Consider the following 20,675-nt stretch of genomic DNA (forward strand, 5'->3'; position numbering starts at 1 on the left):
GAGAAAGGGAGGAGAGGAGAGGAGAGGAGAGGAGAGGAGAGGAGAGGAGAGGAGAGGAGAGGAGAGGAGAAGAGAGGAGAGGAGAGGAGAGGAGAGGAGAGGAGAGGAGAGGAGAGGAGAGGAGAGGAGAGGAGAGGAGAGGAGAGGAGAGGAGAGGAGAGGAGAGGAGAGGAGAGGAGAGGAGAGGAGAGGAGAGGAGAGGAGAGGAGAGGAGAGGAGAGGAGAGGAGAGGAGAGGAGAGGAGAGGAGAGGAGAGGAGAGGAGAGGAGAGGAGAGGAGAGGAGAGGAGAGGAGAGGAGAGGAGAGGAGAGGAGAGAGAGAGGAGAGGAGAGGAGAGGAGAGGAGAGGAGAGGAGAGAATATGAAGAGGAGAGGAGAGAAAAGAAAATGAAGAGGGAAAGAGAGGAAATCTGACTCTAAGTCTTTTTACTGATTTAACAAATTTTAGAAAGTCCTGAACAGAAGCAGAAGGACATTAAACTGAATGGTTGTCACAGAAACATTCTTGTCACTCTGAGAGATAGCTGTGGCCTAATAGAGCTGAAGCTGAGTGAGAGCTAGTTTGCTTGGCTGGACGTCCGCTGACTCCTTGAAGAAAGCTGGATATGTTATCCAGAATGCTTTGCAATACCATATTATTCAGATTTTTCTATTTTCTAAGGCGACTCAGTCTTCTGACTTACTTGGACAGTTACCTACAAATTGAGACAACCTCTCCTGACAAAACTTGTGTCGAAAATGCTTTGATACACACGTACAAAAGAAGCAGCAAAATTCGGATTTGCAAAAGTGTGAGTGCTCACAGCTAGAACTGAATTTGACTTTAGTTCTCCTTTGAATACATATGTAGATAGGTCCTAAGTACTCATTGGACTGGAAGAAAACAATCCCTACACTTAGGCAGTGAGAACTAATAGAATTCATTTTTTTCAAATTCAGGCCCTAATTAGTCCTATTCCAATTCTTTATCTGTATAATGGGCATAAAAAGGCACCTTGCAGGAGTCTTATAAAATATATTAATTGCTGTTTGGAACTGTCTATTATTATTTCAATGAATGTCTAAAAAAAGTCAGAAGAAAGTGAGTCATTCTTACTGGTGAAGCTTTCAATGGAGAACTATATATAAGACATGGACCCACACAGAGAGTGATAAAGGCTAAAAAGAGAAATATCAGCTATCTTGTTTCGTAAGTACCATCCGTCCTCCTGCATTGAATTCATGGATTGTTCAGAAATACAATTATACTGTATGTATGGTACCATATAGAATATGTATCCTGTGGTGAAGGGTGGTAAGCCAGTGGTGAATAGTCTTCATTCTGGTAGTTTGAAGCTTTGTGACTTTGCAACATTCCTCTAATGTGTAGTGGAGATCAGCAGTTCTTATTTTGTCTGTTTTATTCAATGCAGTAATCTTCCCTTTTAAGAATGCGTACTAAAGTACCGAAATTATATCAAGTGAAGTTACATGGTCTCTCACTATTTTGTCTTGCTCAGTCAAGAGCATGCATTTTGATTATCTGATTTGTTGGTTTAATGGTCTGTTTTGGACCTGCTATTTGAGGCAGAAAGGAGCAGTGAGACTCCTAAGTGTTCATCATGACCATTAGGAACATTTTTTATTATTACAAAGAAAAGTTAAATTAGAAAAAGCTTGCTTACAAAAAATCTGCAAAGCATCAGTAAATAAGCTACTTGAATTTGGATAGAATGGAGGCCCCAAAAAACTCCGTAAATGTTGATTGTCAAATGCAGTATCCTTGTGTAGGAAATGGATTGGTGAAAAGGCTTATTGCAGTGGATACTACACAAGATGGACTGACTTGCATGAAAGTGTTCTTATGACTGAGGGAAATGAAGTATTAGAGTGTCGGATTACAGGTCTCTTGCAATAGGTGTCCCGCCATGTGTACTTGGAAAATCAGCTGTAACAACATTGCAGAGTTCTTCTGCAGTGTCTTGGGACTGGGTCAGTCTGCATATGGGTAATACTATCCTAAGAATATATCAAACTGTTCTCTCATTCATTTTGAACATGTTAACTCAGAGTTTTAAGAAAATACAACAGGTCTATGGGAAGAATAATCACTCCCTCAGTTAAATAACAGTATACATTTACCTTTATATAAGGTTCTTGAAACGAAATAATATTTGCAAGGCAGGTGGAAGAGTTGAAAGGAATATATCAAGATGCTAGAACTGTACATAAAATATGTAAAACCAATCTGTGACTTTAAGTTTTGCAGACAGTAGTTTCTTTGGCTGGAGACAAGTTACATAGTTCAGTTTCCAAGAACAGACTTCTTGAAATGCATGAATTTTATTTTTTTTTATATTCACTGGTAATAAAATATTATATCTGTCTGTAAATAGTTACTAATGGATTGGTATAAAAATGTCATGTCCTGTAAGTAATTTCCTAAGTATTTGTAGTTCCTAACTACTTAGCTATGGGTAGAAAATGGAACCAGAGTAGTTGAATTAGTTACTGCTTTTGTGTTGTATCTGAGATAAACAATACAAGAATATTTGCAAAAGAGTAAAAAATGTGTAAATAAAGAGGAGAATGTGAACAGAAAGGAAGGTCACAGTATTTGAACGACATCTGAATACGTGTATTGAGAATGAATTACACAGGAAGTAAAAGTATATATGTAGGAAGAAAGGGAATAGAAAGTACCAAGTTTAGGGTCTGCCTCACACAGACAGAAAACTGATTTCACATTTGTTTGTTTATTTATTGAATTTGGATGGTTATTTTACATTTCAGATTTATAAAGGTTGTTTTTCAATGGCAAGATACTTCAAAATCGTTGGCAAACTCTTTAAATGCCTGTGATAATTAATATAGTATATGGGATCCACTCTATAGCTACACAGCTTGTCATAGGTTCTGGGTGACAGATATTGTATTACTGGTGACATCCAGATCACACCACATTTTTATGGTTCAATTTAATATATATATATGTTGTCATGGGTTGACAAAATATATATATATATATATATATTAAGAAATGCAGTGTTCTGTGAATCATTCCAGAGTGCACTGCTTTCTTTATCAGTGGCTACCCAGTTGTTTTCCAAAATTGAAACTTTAGTTTTTAAAGAAACTTAGTGCAAACAGAACAGCTTTCCATTATTCTTTGGACTCATTCCCCAATTATACCATGTTTAAGTTTTAGGAATCAGTACAGGACAGAGTGAAATACCCCCTTAGGAATGAAGATATATCCTTTCTTCCATGCAGTCTACAATTTTGGGCCTATTAACTTAACACCGTTTTTGAAGGGATAGCTCTTATTTTGTTTTATGTGGAATATATCATCCCAAAGTTAATTTGTAAGCAGGGTAGTCCAGAGCCTCTGCCACCTCTGCGACACATAAAAAGAAATCAGCTTTGTGGTGCAAGGATGATTTGCTGCAAGCTGGAACAGGGATGGTAAATCAGCTTCCCCCAAACACTAAAGAGCAACTGAGCCTTATGTATCACTCAAAATCTATGTTGGATTTCTGTTGAGTAAAATCAGGTGTTTTGCCTGCTATATATTCAGCATTCAGTCTCTAATGTAGCTAAATACTGGTGCACTTCACTTTAACTTAACCCATTAATAACAGCACGAAAGCATTATATAAGACAAATTATTTATATATTTTGCTTTTCCGGGCATTCAGTTTTGGCTACTGGCAGAGACGCCAAACCAATGAGGTAGACCTTTGATCTCACCTAGCACGGTCATGCTAGTGATTCTCAAGAGCTGAAGCCGTGGCTGTCCAGCACGTTTCCAAGGAGCAGTGCCTGCTTGGCACTGGGCACAGGCTTCGTGGCACGAACCCTTCGTGGAGTCGCTGTGTGTGAAGCACTTCCTTACACGACACTGCAGTCCACGCGTGACACGCGGGACGGCCATGCGGTGGAACACTAATTAATCTTTCTTTACGAGAATATGGAAATGCATTTCCCAAATTGTTCTCTGGGAACAATAACCCCATGTAGTGACATCAAGCACATGGGATCGTATTACAGCAATCTGCTGGTTGCCATGGTGACAAGAGTGGGCCCGTGAAGCAAGCCACCCAGCTGCTGAATTGGAAGGAATAAGAAAAACACAGCCCACTTCCCATGTGAAATGAATTACAAGAACAAGGAAAGGAAGAAAAGAAAATTGTCAACCCTTAATCAAATGTTCTCATATTTTTAGAAAGAGTATGAAGAAAATGGAGACAATCTCCATTTACCTCTTAGGCCTCAGGGACCTGAAGAGTAATATCTCTGCATATACCGTGGCAATAAATCACAACTGTTTGTATAAGAAAAACCACACATAACAGAAATCTCTTCTGTGTGCAATGGGAAACAATACCTTGTTCAATCATGCTATGCATTGTGTCTGCCTTAACAAACAAAATCTGTAGGAATATATCAAAATACTTCTCAGCGTAATGGTTGCACTTAGCCAGCAAGCCTGATTCTGTATTTTCCCTGCACCCTTTTAATTTTAAGCTAGAGACAGTTAGTATATTCCAGTTTGTTTTACAGCAGCCTTCTTCACTTATAAGCTCTCTTTTACCCTTGCTGCACCACAACAGATCAAAAGAGGCATGGAAGAACGTGAAACTCATTTAAACACAGCAATCAATCAGCAATGCATAGAAAACACAATTAATTTTCCAGTAGTTTTTGGAAGCTGCTTCATAATTCATTCTATTTTGTAATAAAATTTTAAAACAGCAAGTTCAGTTGACCTAATAGCCTCCAGTTACTAAGATGTATGTCCGAAAAAGGGTTTGGGTATGTGAAAATTAGACTGTGGCTTCATTTTGCAGTGTAGAGAGTGGGCCCCAAACAGCCTGGTGAGGCTTCCACAAGATCACATTACAAATACAGCTAGCGGCAGCTATGGTGGACATGACCACATATGACTTTACAGTTCGTGTGTCTGGGAGCAGGATCCCTGCAATTGAGTTTGGCACACAAGACCCTGCATAACTTAATAGGAAGAGCAAGGCACTTAATAAAGAGATTTGCAGTGATAAGCAGAGGAAGCCAGTAAGATAATCCAAGGCAAGAGTTATATTGAAAAGTTTTGCCTCCCTTTGAAGCTCTGGTTTAGAAACCATTTGGAGGCTGGATTTTCCATCTTGCTCCCTAGATCCCGACATCAAAGTTGTCCCTCTGAATGAGGACAGCTGGCTCACTCTTTCAAATTACAGTACTATCTAGAGGCTCAAATGACTCTTTAGCTCAGAAGTTACGATACTCAGTTGCAAGAGATAGTCCTGAATTTGTAGCTTTCTCTCTGCTTTTTATAGCTAGCTGTTATTGGATGTAAACCAGAAACATTTCTAGCAACAGCAGTGGAAGATTGATTTACCACACCTATCTCTCACTGGTCTAAAGGATAATGTTCCTTTCTGGTTTACTGGCTGAATTTCATGGTAATTTAGTTTCAGCAGGACTGTAGAACAATTCCTCCTCAATCCCAGAATGCCCTTCCCTGTCAGTTATTGCATAGCTTGTTCTCCTTTTTAGGAAATCCAAAATTCGAGTTTGAGAAAGACATATAAACCTGATCTCCCTTCTGCACGAATCCTCTCATAACGGTGCTGTGATATGAACAAGAAAGATAAAGCAATTCTTCCTCTTTCAGTCACATTTTTAGGAAAGAACAGCTTACAGTTCATGCCATGCTCCTGTGGCTCTGCCCTAGGCATTCTCTAAGACTTCCCATCAGATCAAGCTCCCATGGTACCTATGAGAAGCAGGGCCTCATTTCTAGACTCTTTGCAAATGCAAAATTGGATGTAGTTTCCAAGCTGCTCCATCTACTCAGAACAGAAAACCAGGGAGCCCAGAGGTAAAAATGCAAAAAGATATGAGTGGAGTTCAGCTGCAGGCAGGAGATGAGCAAAGGCTTGCAAGACCACAACCATAACTTTAGGGCATAATCTTTTGAAGGCTTAAGTATTTTTCTGAGCATATGTTTTTCTTGCTGCTGTTTCACAGACCTTCTCTGTGAATAAGCTATTTTTAAGATATGGATTCCGCTCAGAATTTTAAAGTCTAAGTCTATACTCTTTGGGCTGATTTGTGTGGCTCAACATGGCTAGGGTTGATAAAAATGTGAGCAAAAAAATACCTGACAGACAGAAATGTGGTTTGAAACATACACATTTACTCAGTGAGACTTTCTGGGAGGTAAGCAGAGTTTCTACATTTATTACAAAAACACCAGCATTAATGTCAAGTTTGAACAGAATTCCATGTTACATGCAGAGCAGGTATTCAGCATTTTTGTTATTTCTGAAAATACCATTTGCCCCTTCTTGCACTCCCCAAACTTATATATTCACTGGAGAAAGGAGTGTTTTCCCAAGAATTTAGAAGTTTGTTAATTAGCTCACAGTAATATTGATTTTAAATTGGGTCCTTTGAGAAATTTAACATCTAGGATAACTAGCATTTATCTCAAGTAATCTGAATAATGGTACAATATAGACTCCTCAGAATTTTCATTACTCAAATGAAGTGAAATTATCTTTGCAATATACATTCAAGACATTAAGATGTAATTTAGGTAAGTATTAATAATTATTTTATTGAATTGTTATGACTAAATAGGCAGACAGAGTTGGGTCAACAGTGTTCATAATTAAGTGGGCCAAGTGCAACATCAGAGGTAATTTTTTCAATTGCCACCTTATCTGTGCAGCTAATTTGCATGTGACAATTGTGTTGGTTGTAATGAATCAGTGCTACAAGGAAGAGGGGATAAAAATAGCAGAAATTCTTCCTACAAGAATCCTTGTCCCAGCTATCAGTATTGTTTAATTATCACTATACTTTAATTAACTATTACTGTTGTGTGAAGGGGCTGTGACTATATGTTCATTTGAATCTCAATATTTGAAGGTCTTTCAATGGTACTGGTTACTTCAGGTTCATTTTAGGGAGAGCTGACTATGAACCAGATCTTTAAAACATGGGTAGAGTGGGACTCAGGGTCTGCTGGGTCTCCACTTCTTTTGAAAGAAGTGCACACCACTGCATAGTTTGCAGATTAGGGGTCAAATTCCCTGAGTTGTGCCTTAACTGCTTTGAATTGCTGTCCATTTCTCTTGTCTGTGACTAAATTTACCTTTTTTTTTTAGTTAACATTTCAATAGTAGTTTATTATTACTTTCTGAAGAAATGACAGTAACATGGAAAACCATCTTCAATTTTCTTCTTTATTTTTGTGGGGTTTTTAATTGCTAAGGAAGTCATAAATATAAAGACTGATAATAGAGGAGGGTGAGGATTGAGAATTAGTTTCAGTATCAGTAGTTTAAAGGCAATATAATTTTAGAAGAATGTTATCAAATGATTCGCAATATGCTCAGTCCATTCTTCCTAACATATTTTACAATCAATATTTTTTCCCCAAGGCAGAATTTCAGGCTTCTGCAAGAGATTTTTCTAACATGGTCTTGTCAGGCTTGCAGGTGAAATAACAATTTCTGCAGTATCTCCAGGAATCTGATAAATCTTTCTGACCTTAAAGTACAAGTTAAACATTTCACTCAATAATCATTCTTACAGATCTTGTTTTCATGTTAACAGTGGCAGTACTAGTGAGAGGCAACCCTTCACTCATACTGAAGCTTGCTAAATTCTGATCACTCGCCAGTTCTCATTTGGAAAAGAAATGTGTGACACATGCCTGAAATTTTTGCACTAATAAAAAGCAGTTTACATTATTGAAAACTGCATTTCTCTGGTCATTTCTTGCAAGCCTTCAAGGAATAACCTCTTTTACCTTGTGGAAAAGCTATGTTGTGATGAAAATGTATAAACCTTGTGGCATATGATTGAGACAATGAAAAGTCCTGATTATTCAATGTGTCCTTACCATCTTGCGCAACCATCTCGTGAGATGCCTTTAATTGGTTCCCAGCCAGAGGACAGTTTAAATGTCACCTACTTTGGGGGGTGCAGTTTGAAAAAATATTAGCATTAGGTGGGTGAGAAGCAAAGTGATTTGGAATGAAGATTGTCAAAGCTATGCTTCACAACAGGACTCTTTCTCATTGATGTCAGGTGGCTGCAGCTCTTTGGTGCTATTGGTGTCAGTTTTCTATCTCCATGCATGTATAATGGAAGAACAATCCCATCTGCCCCTGTCCTGCTCCCCCCTCTTTTCCCTGAGTGGCAGGAACACAAGTACTCTCACATACCCCAGCTAAGTGTACTGCATTGTATATTATCCTTTTTTCTGTCTCTGCCAATCCGTATTTCCAGCAATCCTGCAAACCCAAGTGCAAGATCTGTTCTTCAAACTCAAATATCCCCAGTTGAGCTCCTGCAGTGACAACTCTCAGGAAGCCAGTGATTTGCTGCAATACAAATTGGAAGAAATAGTGACAAGGTCCTTCAAACACACACCAAACCTTGTCTGTGACACACATACACCATGATCTTACCCAATGCTATGTATTACATCCGACTGATACTGGCTTTTCAGAGTCCCTGCTGATAATATGTTGAAGGTGCAGCTGATTGCTACATGGGTAGCTGCAAGAGGAAAAGGGAGAGTGTATATCTCTGCCCAAGGAAAAACAGTGAGGCATCTATTAGTGCTACCCCATCAACATTATACTCGGCACAGGAGTCATCCTTCCCTCACCCACACCAATCCTGTTGCTGGGCAAACCAACTCCAGTGACACTTGGCACCTGCAGTTGAATTTGGTCTCACTAATGGCTGCACAGCAAGTCAATTCCATCTCATGAGTAGTTCTTACACAGCTTTAGGAACCAGATTCACTGCTTTTCCTCTTCTAGCTGACATAGATGAGCATAGAAAAGCTGGTCTAATTGGTGCTGCCAGTCTATAAAGAGAACTCTTCCAAATCTTCCATTTCTTACATAAGGATATTTTCTTTCATATAGGAGAAAAATAGCCTCAAATGCACAATTAATTTGTTCTTTCTCTCTTTCTTCCAACTAGTTTTTACTCAGTTTACACAAAGTGATGCATAGATGATTTTAGAATTTCAGCAGCATACACTACTGGACATGAGGCTCACAGCCACAGCTTGGTAGCCTCACATATGAGGATTGCTAGTACAATCACACGCAAGTAGTTATCCTTGTGTTTAAGATAGGATGTTATTTCAGCCTCCAAAGGCTGTGAGGGATTACCGTGCAGGGGTCATGTACAGAAGAGTTAACTGGAAAGCATGAAAGAAAACTGTTTTGTTAAAAGTACATTGGGGGATGGAAGGGAAGGTGGGAAGCTCTTACAGGACATGTTTATATAGACATCATCTATTCATTAAAGAGAATAAGGTTGGATGGGGCTTTGAGAAATCTGGTCTAGTAGAAGTTGTCCTTGCCCATGGCAGGGGGGGTTGGAATTAGATGGTCTTTAAGGTCTCTTCCAACCCAAACCATTTTATTATTCTATAGGTGTTTATCTCCTCATTGAGTTGTGTTTTGTTGTTGTTGTTGTTGTTTGTTTGTTTGTTTTTCCAGAACTTTGAGTGCAATGAAGATCTAAGGAACTTCTTTCTAACCTTTATCAGATTGTCAATCTATTAGTCAAGGTGAAGTGCAAGAATAAGACCAAAATGCATATTCCCAATACCCCTTCACTTCCAGCTTCAATGGCTGAGTTTTCAGATAAGTCTAGTGATGTGTCTGGCATCTGTTTTAAAGTTTCTTTACCATTTTTACTTTACTTAGATGCCAGAACCAGACACTGGATTTTTTTGCCGTAGGTTTCCACTACAGAAAATATATGAAGGAAGATTAAAAACATAGGTACAAAAGGGGAACAATGAGAAACATGCACTTATGTCTGCCATTGTAATATGTTCTAATCAACATATTTTAATATCTTTAGGGACAAATCTTAAAGAGTTTTTGTTCCTACAGGATGCAGAATGTGTATTGGTCTTTAAAATATATATATATATAAATATAATATTGAAAAATGTCCTGTTTTGATAGTAAATGAAGTCTACAAGTTTATGAATCTTTTGCATTGACTGGATTTTAGAGGTTCTTTGAGCTGTTTAATGTATTAAAATTAGGCTGTTTTTAATAGAGGTAGTACTTCTGTTGCTACAAGTCTGACATATTCCAAATTAAATTGTTTTATAAAGATTCTGTATACATATGTATGTTCTTAGATGCATTTGGAATCTAGTATAAAAATCTAACCCAGCATTTTTTGGAAAGGCTGTATTAACCTTAGGTGGAGGATTCTGGAGATGGTTTTGTGTGGGACACCCCAAATAAATGCCAGTGAAATCTTTATCTTATACTATACCATCATGTCTTTTGTTCTTAACTTATTTATAGGAACTATCTGAGATTTTGGCAGAGTTTCTGAGTTTTCTCAATTATATTGTTTTTCATATGCCTCCAGTCTCCCACATGCAGAGTCATTTTTCCTTCATTCTTGAGCCCAACTGTTCTGTGAAACTATTGTCTTTTTACTCAGGAGATCAGCTTCCTTTATGTATTTATAGGGAAAAAGATGATATTTCTGAGAGTAGTGCAGAACCACAAAGCCCCGGGAGGATAAGCTGTATTCCTTCCTAACTTGAACTTCAGAACCACAATATTTCTAATTCATATATAAGACTATCTCTTACGCATTTGCATGACAGGAATTTCAACAGTGTAAACTGACACGCATGAGATCTGAATCTGCCCTAGTATAAGCAATTTTTATATATTCTTCCTGCTTTAATTCTGAGAAGTAAGTTTTCCTTCCAGCTAAGTTTTCCGATAGACTTAGGAAAGCTGTAATATTACAAAGCCTCTTATGTTTTTATTACATAATAAGAACATAATAACCCCAGAAGAGATTGCTGTCCCATATTTTCTGTTACAAGAACCTGTTTTCTCTTTTATATAAGCATATCACAGTTAAATCTTCGGACTGAAATTCTGTAGGTGTGTACTAGGATAATCTCTTTTTGGTGAATGTTTCAGCTAATATAGCTCAACTATTTTCGAGGGTGAAATAATGTGAAAAGACATTATTGTATTCGTATTCATTTTAATTACATTTACCATGTCATCTCCATAAAGTTAATTGAGGTTAAGTTTGGCCCAGCTTATAATAAATATGTGTACAGCAGCTAAAAGAAGGGAGACAAATTCTCCTCTTGTCTCTGATCTGCCGCAGCAAAAAAAAAAAAAAAAGGAAGGAAAGCTTTCCTCACTCTTGATGTAGGAGGCTATGGAAGGAGGCTGGAGGACAGCAAGAAGAGGAATCAGGTAAAAAGAGTATCAGAGACCACGATTAAGGGAAGAATGGGAGCAGACACCAGGGAGATAGAAATACAGGGGACTGTTTCTTTCTCTTCAAAGGCATGTCTGCAGAGGAGACAGCAGCTTTCTACTATCAGTTTACTCCTCTATAGAGAATTATTATTTAAAGCAATAGAGAATTATTATCTAAAGTTCCCCAGTTTGCTCGTGTGGAGAGATGAAGAGCTGGCGTAGGTCCTTGGCAGGAGACAAGGAGGTCTGTTTTACAGGAGAGATGAGTGGCTGCTACCATTGGCACTGATGGAAATGCACAGGAAAAGCTCTGAAGCCTGAAGACATTAACGGACCGGGTTCTTGCCTTCCCAGAGTGGGGACAAGGAGGCAACATTAATTCCAGGCTTTCCTGAGTTTTAAATATTTGTAACCTTGACATACTTTAAAATATAAAAAAAAAATACCAGCTGAAAAAAAAAATATATATATATATATATGAGCTAATACATAAAGAAAAAAAATAGTAAAGAATTAATAAAATAATGCTGTCTCTGCCATGCACTTGGCACAAACAGGCAGGCTCTTTCTTGTGCCTAAGTATTTGTTGAACTGGGTTTTAAACTTAGAATACTTTAAACTGCCAAGGTTGCTGACACCAATAAACAGTGTATAGTAGCTCAGTGATGAGTACACCCTGATTGTGCGTAAACATCTTGCAGTGATGAAGGGTGAAATCTGAAAAACAGTAAACGAAGTGAAAGCAGTAGCTGAAACAAATAGCTGCATTTATTAATATGAATGAAAATATGTAGTCCTTTTTTTTTTTTTTTTTTTTTTTGGACTGGATCCTGTGTTGGCTCAGTTTGCCTAAAGCCTTTTATGCTAGCTATTTCTAGCAGCAATAACCCAAAATGCATTTTTTTCCCCCAGTTCTTCCCCTAAATTTACAGCCCTCTTTAGGTTAATTAACATAGGGGAAGAAAGGAGAAGTGACATTTTGTATGTGTTTACAAGGGAGATAAATGGGATATTAACCCCACCTCATCACTGTCGCTGTTTGCACAGCCTGTGCTGCATGCACTCTTATACCACATGATGTACTTATAACGACATGATTGCACAGTTTCTCACTTCAGAGCAGGGCTCTGCCTGAGCCAGTTCTGATCCTGCACACAAATTCTTTCAGGGTATGATTTGTAGACGTGTAGTCTTAAATCATACCCCGTACTGTGAAATATAATTTTAAATGTAATAGCTTTGTAATGTTTCCATGATTGCCTTAAAAAGACCTCCCCTAGATTTTGCAGGATATTCTGCAGAGTAGCACTTGAGAGTCCTCAAGAGTACATCTGTAAACTAATCAGTCCATCTGAAAAGAGTGAAGATTTAACAGCTGAATAGGGTGAAGTATTGCTTATTCCACTGTGCTTTTTGAAAGAAAGCCATGTTGCTCTGGGACAGGAGATTTGATATTCAGAAATAATTAATGTCCATTATTAAGCCCTGATTCAGCAAAGTATTTAAGCATGTTCTGTTATGCGCCTCTCAGCTTTTGATTTTGTTGCTGCTTAAGAGCTCTACTGAGTCAGAAGTAGCAAGCAAAATGGAAAGGTGGAGACGAAGCTTTTCATGGATTTGCCCACATAAAGCCTATTTCATGGTGATTTTAAATGAGTGCAAATAAAAATTCTCACTTATAGCAAATTAGCTTCATGAAACTGCATCAGGAGTACAAGTTCGGAGAGGTCAACTGGGCTATTTTTGTGGGTTTTGATCACAAATGTAATAGAAAATGTATTTTTTAAAATTTGTGTGTGTGTGGTCTGAAATGAGGTAGTCTAAAAATGGAATGTAGGTTTTCCAGCCTACTTTGAACCATCCTGATTTGATCCCTGGCTGCAATTCACTTTTTAAGCTACTGTAGTGTCTCCGGTGATTCCCAGTAATCACCGCCAAATAACCAAGTACCTTATCCTTCAAACACTAAACTTTCCACCTAGCTGGAATCAGACTCCTTGATCTTCAGCCTGTACTGCTCACTGTTTGGATGAATTCCAGGATCATCTTTTAGGAGTCATATTTCCCTCTTACATGTGTAGCTCTAGGTCATCTTCTACTGCTAGCAGATCTTAAGAATAGAAGCTTGAATTCTGGAGGCTTTTTTTCTCGATTTTTATGGACTCCTATTTTGTGTATTGTTTGAACAGATGGTCTTTTTCTGCTGTTTGCATGTTAGGAATTCTTTGACCTGCCCACAAGCACGGAGGTAAGAGCAGTGACAGGTAAAGTTAGGACTGCACTGGTACAATTAAATTCAGGGGGATGGGAGCCATATGGTTTTTTTTGATACTACTCCCCCTCTTGGTTTCTTCAGCATTTTACTAACAAGTAACTAAAGAATTTTATCCTTGTCCACTCTACTGTTCTTCCTATGTGTTAAGTATTTTCCAGACTGGATTAAAATGAACATAAGACATTGCTGGGTGAGACAGGAGTCGAATGAAAAAAAAAACGGACTTTGAATGCACTTATCTGTAGTCATGTCCTTGTTTCCAGCCAAATAAAAGGAGGTTCACAGCCAGTATTTTGCTTGAGTGGACCCTACAGTTGCTCCACTGACACGGTTGCCAGCAGTATAGCAATTGTCCATAAGTTCAAGTGCCTTCCCCCACATTTTGTCAATGTGACAGTGAGTGCAGTCACCAGTAATTTATTAATCTTGTCAGATGTCGTAAGTTATGCAAAGTGTTCTCTTTTAAACACAATGAAAGGGCTTGTTTCAAGCTATTGAAGGAATCTTTTATTTTTTCATCTTAATTTTACCTTTTTTTTCCCCCCACTTCTTTAGGGAAGCAACGTAATGGAAGACCAGGATCTCCTGGAAATAGGAATACTTAACTCTGGACACAGACAGAGAATACTCCAGGCAATCCAGCTTCTCCCAAAGGTATAGTTTCTGTTATTATCCAAGCAAGGGAATTAACACCTACAGCTTTCACATTATTTAAAACACTTTTTTGAATGGAGATAAACATAATTCCCTACTGTTTTTGTAGCCATTTGTTGCATATGCAAAAGTGGCATAAAGTAATGTCACACTGGACCCACCTTGTGTAGATGTAGTTGACAAACGAAGCAGAAGAGAGTAACATCTGTAGTTTGAAATGATAGCTGTTTAGAATTTATTGTAATGATTTTTGGCTTTTCAATCTGTTTATGGACTCTGTCATTACAGATATGTAAATAAGGCTGTCAATGAATACCAGGTGTTTGTCTTTATATAGCAGATGACCTAAAAATACTTTGCCTTTTGAAACAGGAATTATATAAACATTCTTCAGAACTTTGGATGAAAAATGCTTTTCCTAATACCTGTCTTTCATGTATGATTTGGAGACTTCCTGCAGGCTCCACATTGATTTGCTCCTGTGTACTTTTGCTTCTCAGCTGTGGACATATTAACTTGAAGTCATTTTTCCAGTCATTTTTAGTGCTAACTGATTTAAACTATAGATTCTAAAATCACTGGTATAAAGCTGTGGTTCTTATATTTTACACACTAGAATATATCAGTGCAGGCTTCTGCTAGTTTCTACATACAGAAACCTGAATAGGTAAATGAGGGACACACTGGGCCAAGCATGAAAACTTACTGATTTTGGGAAGCTGTGTGAGGAGAATGAATGAGCAGCAGTAGACACTACTAAAGCCCAGAAGGCTGCCACAAATGATACAAATACTCACTCGGTGCAAGATACTGGGGCAGGAATAACACCTTAAGTAAAGTGCATGGAGTGCTCTAGAGCTTGGTAGCGGCATGTGTGGCATAATCAAGGTAAATAGAAATTAGTCTGTTTGCAGTTTGATAACACTGGAGAGTAAGAATAGTTGTTAAAGTACTTTTCAGCCTGGAGCATGAGGATGACTTTGCCAGAAGAGGCTTTTTGATGCAGCATAGTTTACTAGATAAGTTCTTATGGACAACTTTTAAAAGAGAACAAGGATTTATTTTGTATGGAAAAAAATGTAAAATTGTGAACTGTATGTGTATCTGGATGTGCTAGACAATCTGTATATACTACAGAATGAGTCTGTGCACTGATACACTGAAGATGATTAAAGACAGCAGTGTTCCACATAGCGTTATTAGACAAGTGAGATAAATGGTACAGTATTAGTAGTACTAAGTACTAAGTAGTACAAGTAGTACTTGATGAATTACAACAGATATTTATGGTTTAACTATAAATTTATGAATTTTTGAACAATGCTATCATTCAAAACATTTTATGGGATTTTAATCCCTGCTCTTAGCTGATGAAATATTTTTGTTTTTCATATTTCTTAGAGAAGCCAGATTTTTTGTATTCTTGCTTAAATTGTTCAAAATTAATGAATGGATTTTTAATATATCATAATTTTAGTGCTATCTAGATTTGGTAACTGGTGTTTATGAAAACATTGTTAATAATGTCTGCTTTTGGAGAATATACTAATGCTGAGAGCCAGATTTTGTCATATGACTCCAACTAAGGTCTTTTTATAAAATGTGCTTAATATGAGAAATGATGATAGAATTAAGATCTAGAAGCCCTCTTAAAACCAGTTGAGAGCAAGCTGTTTATGCAGTTACTCGGAAGAATTAACATCTTCTGAACCAAAGATAATTAAGTAACAAAGAAAGGCTTAAAGCATGGGCTTCAGTGAGGTAGTCTTTAGCAGCTTCCCTGTTGAGAAAACAGTCCTCAAAGACCAACTTTCTAATGTGTCTTTGATGCAAGAATATCATATCAAAATAAAGGCAGCCAAAAGCTGTGCATCATATTTTTTCACTTAAATGATTCACCAACACAAGAGAGCTTACATAGTAAAAATACTTAATTTCATATTCAAAATCCAATTCGTTTGAACAGCTGTTGGAATAGTTATGGGGCCCACAAATTGGGATTCTGGTAAATTTTATCTCGTGTAACTGACCCTTGATTTATTTACAAGTTTGCTGAAAATCTAAAAAACTTTCACATCCTGCAGGAAAACATGAAATGGTTTCTGCATATCCATTTGCTAATAAGTTCAGCTCTGTCATCATCCATTCAAAATAGTCTGTACCTTCTAAATACTTTAGGATCTCAAATTATAATTGGATTCTTACTAATTTGAATCTCATTAGATATTCTTTTAGTTGGTTTGTTTGAAAAGGTACCTCTTTCTACTCCTTGTTTAATTTAAGACTTGACTCCTTGCATTTGAGTAGTTAACAATATGGCTGCTGCTGCTGTTGTTAGTTTTACTATTAATCCTTCCTGTCTTGTGATACTTCTTAACTCAGAAGTTGAGGTAGAAGTTAAATGCTTTAAAAAACATCTACAGAATGACACTTCCTTAGGGCCATATACTAAGGCAGTATAGAATAAACTTGGAGACTAAAAAATTAAGAAACTAATCTATTGTCAATGTTTTAAAATATTAATTTTTAAAGCTTCTTTTGTTATTCTTATCAGCCTTCATCTCTGCAGCCTGAAAATGCAACAGGCATTTAAATGTTAGCAAGGCTTTGTTCACTCCTAAATGCTGGTTTCCTAAAGAGTGATGAGATTTCTGTATTTCAAACACCAGAAATACATTTAGGAACCACTTGCTAGAGCTTGAAGTAGTTTTAAATAGGAAAAAAGCACATATCTGTTGAAATATAGATGAATTAATTGTTGCATTTTATTATGTTGTGTTTAATCAGTATAAAAAAGCATGTTTGACCCAGTTTTTTCAAAATATAATCTTTCCTTAATTATTTTGTGTTTCAGGAGAGTATTTCATGAGAGTAAGCTAGTATGTTTGTAGGGAGAATTGAAATCTTTCAATGAGATCTCTGCTTGTCATTATACCCTTTATTTTTGTTGGATTAGAGATAGAGCCCAGTCTCATCTTACATTAATGTAATTTAAGTTATTCAAGTTTCATATTAATATTAACTAGAGCACTTTATAGCTTATTATTATTAGATAAGGTTAAGACACTCCAGTAGAAATATAATTTGTAAAGTTAATTCTTAAAATGGAAATATTTTATACATGACACCAGTTTTAGAGCAAATCTCTTAGCAGAGTTTGATACTGCATTTAGCATTTTTTGTTCAAACAGAATGAAATCAATAATCTTTGGAGAGGGATTTTATATGCTTTATTAAAAGGACTTTCAGCTGTATAGAGTTCTAGGGACAATGCCTAAAAGTATAGTACAAGGACTTCAGAAAAAATATATATATAATACTGAGGGAGAACTTGTTTGCAAGATATGCTTAGTTGACTAAGAAAATAATAGCAGTCACAGTGTATCATTTTCAAGTTATTTTGGCATCCAAAGCCTGTGTGCAATTGACTTCTCAATGGGTTCCTAAGAGGCTGCAGTGTTTTTGAAAACAATTATCCTGGCTTATCTGAGGACCTAGATAAGAAAAGGGATTGTTTTCATGTGGGTTGCTCAGTGTAAAGCTCCTTCTCCCAGCCCATAATGGGAACACATTCTCTCATTTGACAAATGGAAGAAAGATGATAGTTGAAAGCATCTTTCTCCTGGCTTCAGAGCTATTCTTACAGTATGCAGCTTGTTTCTTCCTGCATGGAGAGGTCTCAGGCACAGAGCATGTCTGGGGATCTTGCAGCAGTGGAATGCAGGCAGCGAGCCTGTTTCCTGGGTGCTTTGCAGAACCAGACAAGAAGTAGGACATGAGTGGGGTATTGAGCACATGCTCTCTGCAAGTAGTGTTACATGAGCAGTAAAGCTGTGCTTCCAAAAACTGCTAGATCTATTACTCATATGTAACACCCATTTTTGCAAGCACAGTAAATCTGGCATTTAGGAAAACAGAACTACTGTGCCTGTGCACATCAACTATGCTGTGTATATAGCAGACAGGGACCACATCATATGTTTGCTATTGCTATGTATCTGTTGGTTTAGAAGTTACAGAGCTTAGCAAGCTATTTTGAATCATGGTATTTAATTATCTCCCATTCAGCACAGCTAACAGGTAGATCACTGCAACTTCCATTCCTAAAGATAGTGACCAAACTAGAAGATGCTGCAAAGTCAAGCTTTTAACATTTATGACCCTTTCTGGCTGAGACTTCTTGCTTCTGGTCTGCTGGAATTGAAGATGAAAAGCAGCATTCAAGAGAAGTGCTTTCTACCCTGCTTATTCCTCCTTCTTATGCCTTTTGGAATTACTTACCAGGCTTGGAAGGAGGCCACTCACCTGCTCATTACACTGCTTATAAGACCTTAACCATAAAGACAGAAAAGAAGAGTTACATCCACAAAATACACGAGTTTTGCCACTCTGAAACACAAAGGAACGAATCAGTAGAACAACGCAGTTAGAAACATCTATGCTATAGCTCAGGGTGTTTACCTCATGGTCCCTCCATGCATGTGCTTCATAGTTGTCTGATTAAAGCAGTCCCACAAATGTTTTACATTTTCCTTCTTTCAGTCAGTGAGCCACTCTGTATGGGATACACTGTCATTTATTTTTTTTGTGTAGATTACAGTAGCATGTCACTGGTCCTGCAACCATTCCCCATACAGCAAGCCTTATTCCTGTACATGCTTTTTTATACTTCCTTTTTTGTGGTTGACTCCATATTGCCTGCTGTCTACACTGAGGCAAGCTAAAATTCTATTTGAGAGAGAGTGCTATTTTTTTCCTATTCTTTCTTCCGCAGCTGGCCCACTGGTCACTGTACAGAGCATAGTTAAATACCTCTGGCCTGCTCACAGCAGTCATGAAGTCAGCAGCCTTCTGATATTGACACCAGCTTAGATTGCTATCAGGAAGCTTTCAACTTTCTTACAGGTTGTTGATGAAAAGCGTCATTTCCTTGGGCCTCTAGTTAGCACCCCCATGGAATTTTCTGTGAAGCTGAAGAGAGTGATGGGTTTTCTGACCGTCACAAAAAGCGTTAATAAAAGGTGGAGAATAATGAAATCATTATAGAAGCAACAAAAAATTCAGCAAGCAGAGTTCTGAGCAAGGCAACAGAAAGTGAGGCAGTGAAATCAGGAAAAGTATCAAGGAAGAAGAAAATATGAGTCAAGAAAAGTTAAGGGCAGTTGAAAGTAAACAGAAAGGTATACCTCCACCATTTGATCAGTGTGTGTGTGTCCTTTTTCCCATTGGAGGACTTGGAGTCAAGGTTGTCAACCACTTGATTCAAATCTTTGTATCCCTTGAACAGTGTCATTTCCTTGGGGCTCAAGTTAGCACCCCAAGGGATCTTCTGTGGAGCTGAAGAGCTTGATTGGTTTTTCGATCATCAAGAAAAAGAGCATTAGTAAAAGGCAGAGAAAAAAAAATAGAGGTTGAAATGTATTCGGTGCACGTCTCGTGTTGATCTTCTGATTTACTTTCCTCTAAAAACAAAGCTGTATAGTGTGTACCCAGATTATTCAGCAAACCAAACCAATGCTAAGTAGAGGCAATGATCAGATTACTTTTAAATCATATTGTGGCACCAAACCATAGTACTGTTGGGCCAAAGAAATCATCACTAGTGTAGCCTCTGAGAGGGATGGAAAGAACTAAAGTGAAGTTGATAGCATATTGTCAAAAGTAAACCAGGCAGAATTACTGAGGTTCCAGCAAAGGATGAATGTTTAACTTCAGAGGTGTAAGTCTGTGCTAAAATAGCCAGTTTTTGAAAGTGTGCCTGTAAATCTCTAGCACTGAGCACAGAATCACTAACAGGACTGCTCTCAGAAGTGATAATCATAGAAACTCATGAGATCAAAGGCCATGCATTCCACTTAGTTCACAAATTCCAGATTCAGGTCTTCTTAAGGTTACATTATACCAAATAGAAATGCCCTGAACGGTTGCATAAAGCATCCTCAGTAATACTGAATGAGACTTCTTCCCTTGACCCAGACAGGGTGTCTGATGAAGAACTAGGAAGTCTTTTCAGTCTTCTGGATGTATGAGAAAAATCTCAATAATTTTCTTCAGATAGGATCTTCTGTGAAGCTATTTTATTCGCAATTGCAATGGCGGGCATCCTGCAAGCAGGAGCACACAGTACAAGTTTGTCATAACCTTATATTTCCTGTTACCCAACACCTGATTTCTCCTGTTTCCTCACTGGCTGAGTACTACAGGTTCGCAACCTACTCGACACACTTCTGTACCATATATGTACTATTTAATTTGACCAACCATCAATTTCTCCTTTTCCTTCTTTTTTTTTATTTTTTTTTTCTTCTTCTCTTGTGACTAGAGGGCCGGTGATTTTTGTTCTTACTGATTTCGTACTGCTCACCCTGTTTTTCTTAGCTAGCCTCTTTATTTAGGGACAGTGGGACCTTCCCCTTATCTGCTTAACATACTCCCCACTGCTATGCTGCACAATCACTTTTGAAT

General features: G+C 37.7%; 1 protein-coding gene across 7 annotated transcripts in view; it reads left to right on the forward strand.

Moving 5' to 3' along the window:
- ANKS1B (ankyrin repeat and sterile alpha motif domain containing 1B) overlaps nt 1-20,675 on the forward strand; it is a 441,289-nt gene that overhangs the window by 256,525 nt on the left and 164,089 nt on the right. For all 7 annotated transcript variants that reach the window (XM_048061064.2, XM_066994511.1, XM_048061063.2 and 4 more), the window contains one exon: nt 14,112-14,210. In XM_048061064.2, the coding sequence (XP_047917021.1) occupies nt 14,112-14,210 (99 nt within the window). The remainder of the gene's footprint in view (nt 1-14,111; nt 14,211-20,675) is intronic.

This window comes from Anser cygnoides, chromosome 1 (assembly GCF_040182565.1).
Source record: "Anser cygnoides isolate HZ-2024a breed goose chromosome 1, Taihu_goose_T2T_genome, whole genome shotgun sequence".
Classification (NCBI taxonomy): domain Eukaryota; kingdom Metazoa; phylum Chordata; class Aves; order Anseriformes; family Anatidae; genus Anser; species Anser cygnoides.